Raw genomic sequence first — 18,172 nt, forward strand, 5'->3', positions numbered from 1 at the left:
AGGCCAGTATCTATTCAGGTAGGGAGTTCAAGGCAAGACTCCCTAACACTGCAGGGTGCGTCCCAGTGGCTGCAGCTCTTGAGCGCTTTGAGTCTGTCAGGAGAAAAGCGCTAAACAAATGTTCCTATTATTATTATTATTATTATTATTATTAATAATAATAATCCGAATAAGTTTAATTCGGATTTCATCCAGATAATTAGTGCAGCTGATGGGGTGGGTGAGCGGGGGTTAAACTTACCCAGAAGCAGTCTTCTTTAATCCATCCCATGCCGCGTTCCAGCGTTCATGTGACTACCGCTCTTCCTCCTTCCGGGTTAAAAGGAGGAAGCGTAGTACACATGGCGCGGCTTGGAATGCTGCGTGAGAGGCGATGGGGTCGAGTTAAAGCAGACTGCTTCTGGGTAAGTTTTAACCCCCGCTCACCCGCCCCATCAGCTGCTCTAATTATCTGGATGAAATCCGAATGAAACTCATTCAGATTTCATCTGGAGCTCATCTCTGTCCAGAATCTTCCCACGCCAGAGTACTCTTTAAGCTTTGCTTTAAATCCAGATACTATCCCAATCATAACCCCCTGCTAATAACATACTTCTCTCATTCTTATAGTCCTCTCTCCTTATTCACATAAAGGATTCTTATTAACACAAAGGCTACATGCAGTTTCTCGGATTCTGATAAGGCTTCCCTTCCCTACTTGGGACCTCTGGGCAAATCCCCCCCCCCCCCCCAACAATCTCCGTTGTCGCTGTGCACAGGCCAAGTAGCACCCTCACGCTCTGGCTCAGGCAGAAATAGCTGAGCCCCATTGGGTCTGCTCTACTGAGTAGGCACGAAGCGTCTGTGCAGTAGAGTGGACTCGATTGGGCTCAGCTATTTCCGCCAGAGCCCGGGCAGAGAGCACGCACATCTACAAGTGGCTGACGAGAAGATCTTCGGGGTTCCCAGCGCTGAATCCCCTCTGCTGAGGAGGATGAAGGAAGCCTCTAGGATACAGGGGCTTCCTCCTCCAAAGGTAAGTATCCCCCAGGGGCACTTTTTGAAAATAAACTGAGATAAAGAATTGTTCCTATTTTTAATTATGACTTCCCTGGTATACCATAGTCCTCTTTTGGGTTTATTAAAAGCTTATAAAGGTAAGTTTAAAATTGTGAATGTTTCAGGCGAATGATAATTTATTTAGCAAATTTTGAACTATTGAATTTATCTGTTCCCTGTCCTCACAAATCATTTTCCAAGCTACGCAGGGGTTTGTGAGAGTTATGCAGTTAGTCTGACAGATAAACTGTCATTTAGAGCCCTGGATTCTTAACCCTTACAGTGAGAATAAAGGCACACAACTTAGTTCATTGTAGGCTTCGGAATTTATTTACACTATTTATCTAATGAGGTCACATCAGGTCAACCTATGAGTGCATTTATGTAAGGAATATCCAGACTTTTGAGATTTTGTAAGTTAGGGATTAAGCTTTGTGTACATGGTAGATATTTCGTGGCTGGATATGGCCACCTCTGCTGAGAAACTAGTATGTGTACAATGGACCCAATGCGTCGTCGAGAGATCTGGAGGGCAGAATCTCATCAGCTGAGTGCAGGCAGAGCCCATTGTACTCCTCTTTACACTGCCCGCATGAATCAATTCTGTTGTTTTACGGCATCGGCCCTCCTCCCCCACTTCAGTCTGCCTACACTGGGGACACAACATTTGGCTACCTACATTGGGGGTCCTTCTTGCTATTTATATGGGGGGGGGGGTCGGGGCACATCTGGCTACTTATACTGGGTGGGCAGCTACCTATGTCAGGAGCCCTCTTTCTATCTTTACTGGGGAGGCTTCCTATACTGGAATTCTTATTTGGCTGCGTATACTGGTGGGCTATGTAAACTAGGGGCCCCTACCTATACTGGGAGGCTACTACCTATCACTAGGAGCCCTTTTGGCTACCCATACTGGAGGGCTGACTAGGGCTTACTTATGATGGTAACTACCTAATACTGGGGGGTACCTCTAGCTACCTATACATTAGTATTCTGGTTAAATTGCCATGTTGGCACTTTGCGAAAAATAAGCAGGTTTTGGGTTGCAGTTTGGGCACTCAGGCCCATATGCAATTAACTTTTTCACCTGAGTTATCTCCTAGGAGATAACTTTCATCTTCTATTTAAACTAACTTTTCAGCTTTTTACAATTGAAAAAGTACCCAAAAGTTGGTGAAAAAGTGCAATCAAATGTCTCTTGAGTGTTTTCTTGCTTGCTGGTGGCTTAAAAAGCATTTTATGACAAGTTGTGAAAATATCACCTCAGAGAAAACTCGGGAGAAAAAGTATGGGCCTCGGACTCTGAAAAGTTTGCTGTCCATGTCCTAGTGTATTTTTACACTCACTCAGTGAGTTGTAATAGACATTGTTTTACTCAATTCAAAGTGATTTAATGTGATTCAAAGTCTATTAACACCTCACACCTGATCAGTTACAATGTGATGCAAGGGATTCCATTCCAGTATTCTCCCTAGAAATTTTTTCCAGCTGGGTGGCATGAAAAAGTGGCCGGGTGGGGGAGAATGCAGGTTCTGCGCTTCTCTGCGCAACTCTGCTTACAGCATTCGGGGCAGATGAGGAGGTGAGCCAATGACAGCCGGGTGGTCACCAAAATTAGCCGGGTAGAGTACCCGGCTAAAAAACCCTGGAGAGAACACTGCATTCTTACATTGCAGAACATGGCCCTTATCTTTAGGGTCCATTCACATTGGGGCGATTTGCGGGCATTTACCGCTGATTGCTGGCGATCACTAGCGCTTTGGAAAGTGCTAGTTTAATTAAAAGTATACGGCAGTGGTCTCACTGCAGAGATTGCTGGCAATTCGTGCTTTGTGGAAAACAAAAACTTTTTGCATGTATCGCTTTTTTTGCGATTTTAGAGCGTTCACGATTGAAATGTAAAAAAAGAGTATGGAAAAATGTACCCAACTCAGTTCTTCATTTAGGACACATTTAGACTCTTCAGGTGTAACGAGGTTAAAGGCCTACCCATAAATGAGCTCTCAGCCTCGCCCTCCTTCCCTGCAGGGCTCCCTGCCACACGCATGCACGGCCACTCACCCTGCGCCCATCCTGTGTTGACCAAAGTCCGTTTGCGTGCTGCGCATGTGCACTAGACACGGATGCAGCAACAGGCAGTTTTATATAGGATTTTGTTTTCAGCCTTATTAGGGTGACATACTCCTGTGCAGGGCCGGCCTTAGGTTTCACAGCGCCCTGAGCGAAACCTGATTTTGGTGAAGCCCATCCTCTTCATGCGCGCACACACACACACCTACGATCCCCCCTTTATTATATAAAGGCAGATTCCCCCCTTTAGTGTATGTATAGGCTAGGCTTGCAGATCCTCTTTTAGTGTATATAGGCAGATCCAAGACTATGACTATGGTAGGATTAGCTTGTGAGTTTCTCTGAGGACAGTCAGTGACATGACTATGTACTCTGTAATGTGCTGCAGAAGATGTCAGTGCTATATAAATGCATAATAACAATATGGTAGGACATTAGACTATGACTATGGTGGGGATTAGATTGTGAGCTCCTCTGAGGACAGTCAGTGACATGACTATGTATTATGTAAAGTGCTGCAGGAGAGGTCAGTGCTATAGAAATACATAATAATAATAATAATAATAATATGGTAGGACATTAGACTATGACTACGGTAGGATTAGATTGTGAGCTCCTCTGAGGACAGTGACATGACTTTGTACTCCGTAAAGTGCTGCAGAAGATGCCAGTGCTGTGTAAATAAATAATAAATGGTAGCACATTGGGCTATGACTATGTTAGAACAGCACGGCCGCGTAGTGGTTAGCACTCTCGCCTTGCAGCGCTGGGTCCCTGATTCAAATCCCAGCCAGGCCAACATCTGCATGGAGTTTGTATGCCCCCCGGCTGTCTGTGTGGGTTTCCTCTAGGCACTCTGGATTCCTCCTGCATCCCAAAAACATACAGATAAGTTAATTAGCTTTCCCCTAAATTGGCCCTAGACAGGAATACATACACTACACTGATACAGACATAGTAGGACTATGGTAGGGATTTGATTGTGAGCTCCTCTGAGGGAGTTAGTGACAAGACTATGCACTCTGTACAGTGCTGCCGAAGATGTCAGCACTAAATAAAAACATTTGTAATAAAATAAATGGTAGGATTAGACTGTGGGCTCCTCTGAAGACAGTCCGTGACATGACTGTACTCTGTAGAGTGCTGCAGAGATCATGTCAGTGTTATATTAATGAATAATAATAATAATAATAATAATAATAATATGGTAGGACATAAGAGGGTTGCAAGTAGACTGAGGCAAAGAAGGTGGGTGGGGAGCATGGAAGGTGGGCACAGGGGGACGCATGGGGAAGGTGACACAGGAGACGCATGGAAGGTGAGCACGGGGGGGGGGGGGGATGCATGGAAGGTGGGCACAGGAGGGATGCATGGAAGGTGGGCACAGGGAGGCTGCTTGGAAGGTGGGCACAGGGGCTGCATGGAAGGTGGGCACAGGGGGGCTGCATGGAAGGTGGGCACAGGGGGGCTGCATGGAAGGTGGGCACAGGGGGGCTGCATGGAAGGTGGGCACAGGGGGATGCATGGAAGGTGGGCACAGGGGGGATGCATGGAAGGTGGGCACAGGGGGGATGCATGGAAGGTGGGCACAGGGGGATGCATGGAAGGTGGGCACAGGGGGGCTTCATGGAAGGTGGGCACAGGGGGCTTCATGGAAGGTGGGCACAGGGGGATGCATGGAAGGTGGGCACAGGGGGATGCATGGAAGGTGGGCACAGGGGGATGCATGGAAGGTGGGCACAGGGGGATGCATGGAAGGTGGGCACAGGGGGGGCTGCATGGAAGGTGGGCACAGGGGGGGCTGCATGGAAGGTGGGCACAGGGGGATGCATGGAAGGTAAGCACAGCAGGCAAGGAAGGTGGGCACAGGGGGCGTAAGGAAGGTAGGAAGGTGAGCACAGCGCAGCATGCAAGGAAGGTGGGCACAGGGGGCGTAAGGAAGGTAGGAAGGTGAGCACAGCGCAGCATGCAAGGAAGGTGGGCACAGTAGGATGCCAGGAGAGTAGTCACACAAAGAGATGCACAGGGAGAGAGGGTGGACACAGGATAGAGACAGAGATGGACACTAGAATAGAGATCAAATGGCAAAAATAAGAAGCCAGAATATCACCTCTGGTGTGCCTCAGTCTGGCTGTGTCTCAGCTCCCACCTCCATGTACGGCTTGCAGGCTATGTAGATGTTCTCTCTGTCTCCGATCTCCCCCCTCCGTGTACAGCTGCCGGTGCTCCAACGTTTTGTCCTACATTGTCGAAATGTCCTACGCTAATGACAGAATGATGGAGAACTCCATCGAGGAGAGCTACAAATCGAAATAACCTACTATGGAAATAGGCTGAGTGTATATGTGTTTCACTGTATGTTATTGCTAATAAAGTAATAACGAAAATAAGTTTGAAAATGTAGCAGTTATAGATGATTAATCTGTGCTCAGGGCGGTTGCACGGCCCCTAGAAAGGGGCTTGCTCATTAGGACACACTTGCCGCTGCACTCCCTCCAACCACAGGCTATTACTCTGCACACTCGTAGGGTAAAACGATGAGGGGAATGAGAAAACCTAAATGCGCATGTGCAGAGTGGGCGTGGAAAGTACTGAGCACGCGCAGAAGGTAATGTAGGCAAAATCGATGCGTAGGACAAAACGTTGGAGCACCGGCTGGGTCTGGTTGTGTCTGATCTTCCTCTCCTCCATGTACAGCTCCCAGTGCTCGTCTCCCTCCACTGCTCCTCACTCCTCTTAGTACAAATTTCGCGCCACAGCTGCTGCTGAACACTGACCCGCAGCTGAAGAAACATCAAGGGGGGAGGAAGCAGGAGGAGGGGTAGGCGGGGCACTGGTCCTTCTGCTAATCAGCAGCTCAGTATTGACGAACACTGACCCAGCTACCACGGAAGATGGACCTGCCAGAGCCCGCAGCCAAGTACATATTCGCCAGAACGGCAGGAGCGCCCCCCTGGAAGCAGGTGTTCCGACGTGATAACCTACACGTCGAATTTGCCTACATCCACTGTCAAACGTATACCAGGGTTAGGGTTGGGGGAGGGGAAGGGATAGTAAAAGTCTATGGGATGTAGGTTAGTTCGACGTGTAGGATAAAGTGTTGGAGCACCGTCGCCCTGAGCGACCGCTCTGGTCGCTCAGGTCAAAGGCCGGCCATCCTGTGCAAAACAGTTAATTTGGGTGCCTAGCAGCCTGGTAAAATGTGCGTTGCCATAGACAAGCAGCTTGTAATATTTCTATTACAAAATTCTCAGTTCTATTTTTAGCTGTAATTTTCACAGCGGGCAGCCCCAAATGAAAAGTAACAGACGCTAATCACGGCACTTAATATAGCTGTCTATGGCTGTGCCTATGTTATTGGTGTTTTAGTGTTAGGCATGTACGGTGGGGGGTTTTAGTGTTGGGCATTGCGGGGGGCGTCTGTTTAGGCATCAGAGGAGGAATTTAGGCTCGGGGATTGTTGGAGGGGAGGGCTCTGTATGAGAATAAGGTTAAAGAGACACTGCGTCGTAAAAAAAAAATATGATGATTTGTATGTGTAGTACAGCTAAGAACTAAAACATTAGGAGCAGAGACATAAGTCTAATATTGTTTCCAGTACAGGAAGAGTTAAAGTAAACCTTAAAGGGAAGGTTCAGGGAGGGTGGCTAAAAAATAAAAATCAATTTCCACTTACCTGGGGCTTCCTCCAGCCCGTGGCAGGCAGGAGGTGCCCTCGCCGCCGCCTCCCGGTGGTCTCCGGTACCCGACCCGACCTGGCCAGGCCCGCTGCCAGGTCGGGCTCTTCTGCGCTCCAAGGCTCGGCACTTCTGCGTCCCACGCCGGCGCGCTGATGTCATCGGACGTCCGCCGGGCTGTACTGCGCAGGCGCAGAACTACTGCGCCTGCGCAGTACAGCCCGGAGGACGTCCGATGACGTCAGCGTGCCGGCGTGGGACGCAGAAGTGCCGAGCCTTGGAGCGCAGAAGAGCCCGACCTGGCAGCGGGCCTGGCCAGGTCTGACTGATGAGGCTGTTTCTGAATGATCCGTTTTACACAACCAATTCATTATATCATATATTTTTTTCGCATCAATGTCTCTTTTTAAGTTAGGCTATAGTAAGATATTGGTAAAAATTATGAACATTTTACGATCAGGATAACTCCACTAAACCATAGTAGAATATTGGTAATCTCTATGTGGCTATACCCGGCATCCACATTCTTGTGGCGCCTATTTTAAACATAGGCCCTCCTTTGTTCTTTGGCGGTTAGGTGTTTATGCTGAAATGTGTAAAGCTTGCTCTCAATCTACCACCAGTAATTTAGGTAGATCAGTTTTCTATTTCATAAAGTATAGCCTAATGTAAGCTTGAAAGAATTCTAGAGAGTTTTTTTGGCTATTAACAGCTTCTGTAGTGTGATTGTAAGGTTAGCACGAGGAATTGCATTTTTAAGGCAATGGCGTATTTTATTTCTCCTCTGATTTACTGCCTAAGCGGCCTGCCTTGCTTGTAAGGTGCGCAACCTCCAGCGGCTGTGGAAGTGATTATCTCAGAGGCTTTTATCTGTAGCGCTGAAAAAATGTTACTGTAGTTGCTGTAGCTTTGGCCTTTTTGATGATTTTGTCAGAAATTTGGCATTTTCTGAATACATTCCTGCAGAAGAAAAGTAGATGTGTAAATTTCAATTTCAGTTCAGCCAGGAATGTTACTTTTGTGCTTTTAATATGATCTCTGGGCTCCCCCTAGTGTTAACAAAGGAAAACTAGACTAGTTGTTGGTGTTGTGTGATGCAGTTTTAGGTTGCTGCCGGTAAAAGTTTGAAAGATCAGTTTGTGCAGCAATGCTGTGTGATATGGGGAGTTGTACTGCAGCATAAACATTACAGTATACACTTCCCAAAACACATTAAACACTACCAGTGTCAACGCTGCTACTGAAATTCGCTGCCGTAAGCAAGGCAGAAGCTAGGCTATAAGAGCGCAGAGACTTGCCATTGCTGACTTTTTAACCTGTCTGGCGTTCAATTTCTGCTGGAATTTTGTGCAAAAAGTGATTTAATTTTTATGAAAGTTTTGCCTATAAAAAAAAAAATTACAAAATGTGGTCAAGCAAGGGTTTTGTATTTCAAGTATAATTGACATTTTCAACATAGAATAATGTAAAAAAATAATTGTAATTTTCCCTTTCTGCTAGGCCACAATTTCCCCAACGTACAGATTTTTTTTTTTTATTACAGGAAAAATGTTTTTTTCACATTAAAATTTTACGTTTTCACTTGCAGGATTCCAGATCATGCAAAAATATCCATATGAATGCAAAAATGCATGCAAGATAACGGAAACACTGCCTTAAAACTCCTGGAGGAGCCTGATTCGTCTATATATGTTTTTAGCTATATTTTTCTGGATGAGTCAGATTTGACCATACCAACAGGGAGGTTAACCTGCTTGAAAGTGAACAAGAGTTGAAAATAAACTGATGAAGATGAACAATTTTATTTATCCTCCTATTCCTAAAAATTATTTATTTTATTTTAGTTATCCCATGGTTTTATTTTGTTGAAAAATGTATTAGTAGTAGCTTTGTTGTCTCTGCTCAGTGGCAGCCTATTAAGTGTCCCTAAAGGTGAGGTTTACTGTGTTCCCCAAAATATAGAAGTGGTCACTTAATGCCTGAGGTTCTGCAGAGGGAGAACAGATATTTAATATTGGATGGATTTACTGTAATTTATTTGTACGTTGAAGCAATTCTGTTGTGCTCCCATTAGAAGGATTGCTTTCTGTTGTCTGCTATACCACAGTACTGGAGGGAAACCTCCTTGAGGCCTGGAATCCACTACAAAGCGCTATCGCTAATCGCAATTGCTAGCGTTTTTGAGTGTTTGTAAGCAATTCCATGAGCGTTTGGTAGCGATTTTTAAAATGTGTAAGCGTTTTGCCAGGGATTGTGTAACGATTTGCGATTAGCAGTTTTAATTCTGATTGGAGGCAGGTAGACAAAAGAACGGCTGTCACTGCTGCAGTTGCTTCATTTATTGTTGCAAAAATATATTCATAAGTGCAAGTTCAAATGGTATATAAAAAAAGTGGTACACATACCAAAGGTGAGAGGAGGCACGTTGGTGGTGGTGGGTGCTGGGTACAGGATGCCTGACGGCCGTTTTGTGCCGAATGCGCTTCTACGAAGGCTACATTTAGTAGCCTCCATAGAAGCACAGCAGTATAGTGTATGATATGGATTTATATTGTACCATCATCTTCTGTGGTGCTGTGCAAATATTTTATAAACCAGTTATATGGACAAGGCAAGGGAAATGCAGACAACATGCAGTTACATGGCACATCACATCTTGTATGCAGATGGGATTGTGTGTTATTAAGCAATGCTAAGATATAGAAGGGCATGTTGATTCCAACTTAGTTTATGGCTAAATTCAAACTGTGGACAAAAATGAACAAATGCTAATGAACCCCCGCTTGGTGTGATCTAACGTTTTTACTTTGTCAGCATTTTGTGTGATTAGCCCATAGTTTGATGCCGGGAGACACCCAGTGAAGCCCAAAGAAAGGGTACAATACAATGTTGGAAGAAATTATGGCTATGACCATGGGCTTAATGGTGAAAATAGACTTTTCCGGTCATGTGCTACCTCAGATTGGTGCTGCTTCTGCTGCCGCTTGATGTTTGTGGAGTTGTGTAAGAACTTTCTACCTGGAATAGTGTGAGCGGAGCAGATCTCTACAACTTTCTCACCATTTCAGATCATGTCTCTGCTGCAACAGCTGTGGGAAAGGAGGTACAATATAATCCTGTAGCGTATTCTGCAGTGTTTTGGGGGTAGGGTGACTGTACACATTGAAAATAGAACACAGAGACAACGGGTGCCCAAATAGCGCAATATGTCTTCCAGTTGGGAACTGGATGCAGTCACTCTGCTAGAAAAAATATCTGGAACTTGATGTGGCCAGGCTACCTAAGACCAATACCGCCTCTCCGAAGTAGGGTGAGAAGCCCCTACAGACATATAAAACTGTGTTTAAAAAAAACCTTAAAATGAGCAAAGAGGAGGTGGCTTACCTCAAAAATGACAACATTCTATAACAAATAATTTATTATGCACTGGCTATCCAGTGCATATATATCCTTGGGTACCCCCTTTTTTACAGTGTTTTGTATTCCTACATTGGACATGATTCACATAGCTTTTTTACGCGTTTTGCTCTTTTTTTTTCACCTGATCGGTGTTACTTTTTAAGCTCCCAAAGATCAAAAATAGAATATAATTAAGGTAAAAAAAGTAATATTGAAATAAAGTTAGGAACATCTTACTTTGTGTGATTATTTTGCTTCTGAATATACTGAAAGGTTATTTTTATCAATTGGCTGATAAGTCATTTATGAAAAGTTTTGTGAATGGAGCCCATTGTGCAAACAAAACATGTTGGTGCAACCCTTATAAATCGTAATGTAAAAAAATGTAAATAACGGGAATGGGACTACATGGGGTCACTTCATAAAAGGCTTTGCGGTAAAAAAAATCTTGTCTGGAAAATGCTGCATTCGGTATTTTAGACTTTTGTGTGCTAATTCATAAACCTTTTCACTGCTGCGATATAAGTGCGGTGTTTTACCAAAGTAAACTGTTGGTAAGGAGAAGAGTCTTGTTACATTCTTGCTCTCCACAGCATTAAGAGCAATTACAAATACTGCAAAATACTGCAATTAAGAGGCATCACCAACTTCCCTTTAGATGTACATGTTTTGCTTTACTGCCTCTGTTTGTCCTGAATCTGTCTATTGGTCTTTCTTAACAATGTATTTAATTACCACAGCTTAGAAGAACTTCAAGAAGCTTTACACATGCCATGCTTTCTGATGTGAAATACACATCTTAAAAACAGGAACACAAGAGGTTAAACACACAGCCCAAGGTATTCACAGGAAGCCTTGTTTGTTCCGTTCTCGCTGCTGTTGCCTGGGGAGATTTTACTCTTATCGCTCTCTTATCACCTTTTTCAAAGCAGGCGGTATTCTTCTGTGCCATTACCACCTTCTCTAATCTTTATGAATTGACATTTACTGACGTGTTGAGGTAATCACCGCTCAAGTCGGTAATTTACCTCACTGCTCGGGAATTTCAGCTTTTCATGCGGTAACTGTTTTTATGAATTGACTTTTTTCTAAGTGCATGGTAAAGTCAGCTGTTTTCAGCATTACCGCATGTGGTAATGCTTTATGAATCGATCCCCATGTGTTTGAAATGCTTGTCTTAAAACAGAACAGTCGGGTAATGTATGAGTGATACCTTGCAGAAACTGTGTGAATTTAGTGCAGAAAACTGGTGTTGTGTAATTGTTTTTCCATTTGCAGGCTTCTTGTGACAGGAGGGTCCTCTGCCTTCATTTCCTGCTGAGGCAGTCTACCAATGCCAATACAGCACTTGATTAGTAATCTGCCATGTTCTCATGCCCAATATTATGCCAAAATTTACAAAAACAGCCTTGAAAGTGGTAAAAGGTTTCAAGAGTCATATCCACTTCCTAACTGCCTGAATGGGCAGCAAATATACCGGTATGCATATTTTCAAGTCTGCCTTCAAATTTTATAATAAAAGTTGTTGCTGTGGACGTTGAAGCCTCTGGAGTTCTGCTGATGCCAATGTTTTCTATCCCTCTCTAATGGTCTACTAACATTACCAGGAGTGTAGGAAGATCCCAACATTTGAGGAAGGTGAAGGTGGAAGATCTATTCTGTTTGTGCTCATTGAGGCTTTTGGACTAGAAAGCCATTATCTGAAAACATGCATGGACACCTACTGAAGTGTTGTGATTTATACTTCATATGTGTGTACAGATGTTATGTATGTTTTCTTACTTGGAACATAAGCATGTACATATTTTTGATATTTGACTTCTTTAAAAAAAAAAAAACTTGTTTGGGTAGTTAATGGTTTTTTTTCTGTCCTTTTTTCACAGGTATTTGGTTTGCTGGTCTGGGCACTGATTGCTGGCTCGGAATATTTCCTCTTTGCTGCTTTTGGCTGGGTGATGTTTGTAGCTGTATTTTACTGGGTCCTCACCGTGTTCCTTTTAATTATTTACATTACAAGGGCCTACACCAGAATCCCAAAAGTGCCATGGACATTAGTGGTAAGTATGCACTTATTTAGCTTTAAAGAATTTCTCAAGTGCAAAAAAAAAAAGTTTTTGTGAGGGAGGCATATGTAGAAGACAGACCTCCAGTACATTTAATGTATTATGTGTCCATTCATGGATTGTCTTCTTTTTATGGCAGATTGTTACACTGTTGTGACAATTTTAAAAATACATCTCTACAAATACTTTTAAAAAGAACGTACATTATGTTTTTCTTATGTCTGCTTGCTGTGGGTAGTAAAAATCTGACAGGTCTTGGACTAGACCATCTCCTCATGGGGGCTTCTCAGTATTTCCTTTATTCTTCAAAAAAAGCAATCCCTAGAACAGATCTACACAAAGATGCCAGCCCGCCTCTCTACTCACATGCAAACTATTCTGACAGTTGTTCTGAGCAACTACCATTCAGTGAGGCCGGATCCACACTGTAAGCGCTTTTGTGAGCACTTGCGTTTGATTAGTGCTTGCTGAGCGCTTGTTAGAAAATCGTTCCCATTCACTTTCATTAAAATCGTGGTAAAAATTGGCGATCTTTACAAGTGGTAACCAAACGCAAGCGCTCACAAAACCGATTATAGTGTGGATCCGGCCTGAGTGCTTCTTGGGATGGGGGGTCAAAAACCTTGAGAATCCCCCATGAGGAGTTGGACTACTCCAAAACTTGTCACATCTCTTTCATTTTCACTGTGTACTGTGACATAGTAAAAAAAATATAGTGCATTTTCCTCTAAGATGAAGCTACATTTTATACTTGTGCATACACATGTATTTTACATTTTTTCCCAATAGTGGCCCTTCAAATTGATGAAGATTAAAGAGAACCTGTACTGAGTAAAAATATTTAAAATAAACACATGAGGTAACTTCAAATTAACATTACATAGTTACCATGCCATCAGTTCCTCTCAGATACTCACCATTTTCTTCTGACAATGATCCCTTCCAGTTCTGACAAGATTTTGTCAGATCTGAAATATATCAGTTGCTGTCAGTAAAATATCAGTTGCTGTCAGTAAAATATCAGTTGCTGTCAGTAAAATATCAGTTGCTGTCGGTAAAATATCAGTTGCTGTCAGTTATAGCTGAGAGGAAAACCGATGTACCAGGTAATGTCCATGTTTCCCTATGGCTCAAGTGGGCGATGTTACAGTTTAACTGTGTGCTGATCAGAAAGCGGTTATGGGTAATGGCCATTTTCAAAATGGAGGACGGAAAATTCCCTTGATCACAGTGAACAAACAGGACGCGGGACAGGAGAAAGACACTGAGGAGTGGACTACATGGGAGGTAAGTATGACTTTTGTATGATTATTTTGACTTTTCATTTTCAGTTCAGGTTTTCTTTAAGGATACATTTCTGTAAATCAGGTGGCAGTTTGCTACATAGAGCCACAGTTTTGTACTTCATCACGATCATGGTAGCAACCTAGTATTATCTGTTTTCTATCATATTTTCCTGGCATTCCTGCTGATCTTTCTGCTCAGTAGAGTCTAAATCACACAGCTGAAACAAGCATGCAGCTAATCTTGTCAGATTTGTCATAGACCCCTGATCTGCATGCTTGTTCAGAGTCTATGGCTCAAAGTATTAGAGGCAGAGGATCAGCAGGACAGTCAGGCAATGTGCATTATTTAACTCTTTACCGACCGCTCCACGCCAATTGGTATGAATGCGGCGGCAGCCCCAGGACCGATCGACACCAACGGACTTCTATGGGGCTAGCAGGAGATCACGCAGGCATCTCCGCTTGGAAGGCGGAGCTCCGCACCGTCTTCAGTCTCCCAGCAGTGATCGCCGCTTGGAGACTTAGACGGCCAAACCGCCGTCCTATAAACATTGTACAGCGGTGCGATCTGCAGCAGCGCTGTACTGGGGACAGCCGTGTGCCGCGGCTGTCCCCCTGGCAGGCACAAAAGTGATCGACTGTCATAGGCTGAAGCCTATGACAGACGATCACGTTGATTGGCTGACAGGGGGAGGGAGGGCGGCCCGACTAGAACAAAAAAAAATTCACACATTTATTTAATAAATAATAAAATAAATATTTATAAAAAACAACTTGGGAGCAATCAGACCTCACCAACAGAGAGCTCTGATGGTGGGGAGAAAAGGGGGGGGCTGGTGAGAATCACTTGTGTACGGAATTGTGTGGGCGGCCCTGCAGCGTGGCCTTAAAGCTGCAGTGGCCCAATTAGTCAAAAATGGGCTGGTCTTTAGGGGGTTTTAACACCGCATTCCTCAAGTGGTTAAAAGGAAATAAACATGTCAGCCTCCATATCCCTCTCACCTAGGGTTCCCGTTAACACCGCTTATTCACAAAATGACTTCAGCAATTGTATATTGTGTTCAGCTTTAGAACGAGAGGGGAGTTTTCTTTCTTAACATTCTGCATTTGCATTCAGTGCAGCCTTTGTGTGTAGTGTTGTATATTAAAATTGATGTGGTCTATTTTCCCTTTTTAAGTTGTGTATTATGTTGACGCACGAGGTGATGTAAATGTGAGTATGAAGCATAAGGAAGGCCATTACCTCGGGGAATGGGGGGGAGCACGCACAGTTTGTCTGGAGACCGCTCAGCTCCTTCACTGTGCTGAATAGCAGCAATTCATCAGCCATCTTTTCTAAGAAACTAACAAAGGAAAGCAGGGGATTTTCTAATATGTTTTCTCTGTAGAAGTCCAATTTCTCTCTCATTTAAGAGAATTACCACCAGTGTTATAGCCCTTGAGTCATTTGATGCATTATTTTAATAATTCCAATTCCTAAGCTCTCCCTGCCTACGCAGCAAATATGCATGTAAATAGAGGTGAGGAAATAGGCAATTCAAGCTGAAAAGAATGTTCATCTTGTGTCCTGCTTCATTTGTTTTTCTATTATTAAAGAATTCACCCCCCCCCCCCCCCTTTCCTCCCAGCACTCATGTCATGTAAGAATAAAAGTTTTTTTAAAAGTCCACAAATGCTTTGATTTTCAGATTTGCAGCATGGTAACAGGACTGCCACTGCTGTAGTCACAGTGAATGGCTTCCTGAGATGTTCCCCTTGAGCCTATTGGCCCGAACCATGGTCAGTTGTCAATGCAGGGGCGGGGGGGGGGGGGGGCGTTGAGTAATGGGTTGCCAACACTTCTCCCTGCTCCTTAATTGGGAAAAGGGGGGGGGGGAGGGGCAGGGCAGCTACTTCTCCCTGGTGTCCATGAGGAATTGCTCTTCCACTACACCTCAGTGAGGACATACACTCAAATAAGGTACAATGAAGGTCTGGAGATTTTTACAACAGTTTGGGGCGAAGCTCCATGGCTACAGTTTTGCTACACGTTGTCCTATGCAGGGGTGACTGTGTTGCACACAATGGATTGGCTTCTGGCTGGTGGGGTGTGTTTGACTGAGGTTGGCACTCTGGATCTAGTGGCAATGCATTGGGGTGGCTGTACACATGCTAGATTCTTTTTTTTTTTTTTTTTTCTCTGGAGTGTCAGGTTTTTCATTTACTACAGTACAAGTAGAGAGGGATATGAAAGCTGAAATATTTTTTCGTTTTTAAACAATGCAAACTGCCTGGCTGCCCTGCTGATCCTCTATCTTTGGTACTTTAGTCATAGACCCTGAACAGGCATGCAGATCAGATGTTTGATTGGATTTGCCGAATGCTTGTTTCAAGAGTGCGCTTTTCATACACTACTGATGCATGGAAGATCAGCAGGAAGCCAGACAGCTGGTGTCACAGGACCCCTAGTGGCCGGAACGCAGAATGCCTTCCAATCGGTTTCAGCACACAGACCATGCAAGCTGTGGTCACGATCAGTGCGCAGAAACTGCTGGAATTTTGGCAGCAGACCAACTAGAAGGGAGCCTGTGAGTTACAGTAATTACAAATTACACCCTATTTCAGGGTAGAACTGCCACCACCCCTCTGTTACCATGGGACAGAGGCACCCACTGACTGGCTAAGCCTGTGTACGCACCTTTAGCCTAGACCTGCAGATAAAAAACGGTTAAACACACTCTATTCTGTCTAGCTAGCGACAATACAATGGTAGCATCTCTCCAGAGACCCGGGTTCAGTTTCTGTGTGTGGCTGAATAATAGGGTAGCTGGACAAACAACTGACGATAGCGTCGGTTTATTGAAATGAAATGCAATATAAATAATTAATATATACAGAAAATCAGTAAAATCAACAATTCTAGAGACAAATGATAACACAGTATAGGAAATAAAAATGGAGTAAATACTTAGAGATCGTGGAAATATGTCCTTTCTGGGAAAATCTGAGCACATGGAGAATGTCCTTTGTTTCAGTCCAGGACAATGGCTGCCAGCCGCATGGTCCTCTGGCTGGCTTGATCAGGTGATGGTACACAGGGGAGGACTGAATTGCCCAGGCAGCTCATTTACTTTTAATGGAGCTGCGTTCAGAGGCGGGCTTCCAGAGTCAGCCCCCGGGCCGGACTATGGTAATCGCATCTGGGCAGGGCCTTTCACAAGCCCCATAACCATGACATTTTCTCTAGGCAGACCTACGTGGCCAGCACATAAGTAATAATTACATATTATCGATCCCCAGAACCTACCGATTAATATGATACCTTGGATGCGGGTGCTAGGGCGTATGGTTCCCGAGGGGTCCATAGCTCCTTAACCGAACGAGGTATGATTATAATTTGTATACCACGACGTTGGTCAAATTTTAGCGAATCTGAATACACTACTCCCACCTCTGGGTGACGCTCGGTTTTCCTTTAATAAGCAGAAATCATAAATCACATGCATCCTATCCCTCCGAACCATGAACCATGGAGACGCTTTGTCTGGGTAGTCTGATCTCCTGCTGGGATTAGCTTCCTTGGCTCTGAAAAGACTCCTGGTTGGTTAATTAACATCTGAGTGTGAGATCAGCTTGAACAAACTCTGAGTTTTACACCTCTGGCTTAATTAGCAAGTCACAGGGCCAGGTTTCATGAAAATAACTCTGCTAACTCCTATGAAGACAGCAAAGACCCCCCCCCCCCCCCCCCCAGGTATCCACAGACATAAGATTCTGATTTGGCAGCGCAACGACAATCGAGGCAGGAAACAGATTGCGGTTTCTGGTCTGACGGCTCGTCCGTCACAGCTGGTATTGTTTAAAAGGAAATAATCCCATATCCCATATCCCTCTCACTTCAGACGTCGTTCAAGATTTAGAACATTGTCAGGTTTTTATTAGTCTTTACTTACCATCTAGGGCAGGGCTTTTTTTTAACGCGTGGTACGCGTACCACCGGTGGTGCTTCGCAGCTGGCCAGGTGGTACGCGCCAGGTAGCAGTAGTGCATCATTCTCCCTTCTCTAACTCACGGTGACAACGCCCATTGCCATAGCACCGGCGCCGCTCTCCCTCCCTCTCCGTCAGACTTACAGATCAACACGGGACCTGAGTGGCACACAGTTACATCATACTTCAGATGCGGAGTGACGTCACTTCCTGGATTTGAAGCGATGTGCGCTGCTGCTGGGCGCCACTTGGGTGATGTGCTCATCTGCAGGTCCAATTGTCGCCGTGCTGATCTGGAGGTCTGAAGAGCCAGGTGAGCTCCCTGTACTGGGGCAATTTTCTACATATAATAGGGAAGCATACTACCTAATACTGGAAGATTTTCTACCTATACTGGGGGCAGCATGCTACCTATACTGGGGGCGGCATGCTACCTATACTGGGGGCAATTTTGTACCTATGCTGGGGGCAGCACTGCGTAATATGTTGGTGTTTTATAAATACAATAAATAAGTGTGCACACTTTATCATTTTTTTTCCACTTCTTGAGTTGTTGACATCTTGTAAAAACACTGGTGGCATTTTTATCACAATTTTCATGCAATAAAAGTGGTAAAATTTCTGAAAAGGTTGAAAAGCCCTGATCTAGGGATCATGTAGGTTCAAATTAG

At 44.4% G+C, this 18,172-nt stretch overlaps 1 protein-coding gene across 2 annotated transcripts in view; it reads left to right on the forward strand.

Annotated features, from left to right (window-relative positions):
• Positions 1–18,172, forward strand: part of CMTM8 (CKLF like MARVEL transmembrane domain containing 8) — a 66,689-nt gene that overhangs the window by 44,339 nt on the left and 4,178 nt on the right. For both annotated transcript variants that reach the window (XM_068234467.1, XM_068234465.1), the window contains exon 3: positions 12,068–12,241. In XM_068234467.1, the coding sequence (XP_068090568.1) occupies positions 12,068–12,241 (174 nt within the window). The remainder of the gene's footprint in view (positions 1–12,067; positions 12,242–18,172) is intronic.

This window comes from Hyperolius riggenbachi, chromosome 5, assembly GCF_040937935.1.
Source record: "Hyperolius riggenbachi isolate aHypRig1 chromosome 5, aHypRig1.pri, whole genome shotgun sequence".
NCBI lineage: Eukaryota > Metazoa > Chordata > Amphibia > Anura > Hyperoliidae > Hyperolius > Hyperolius riggenbachi.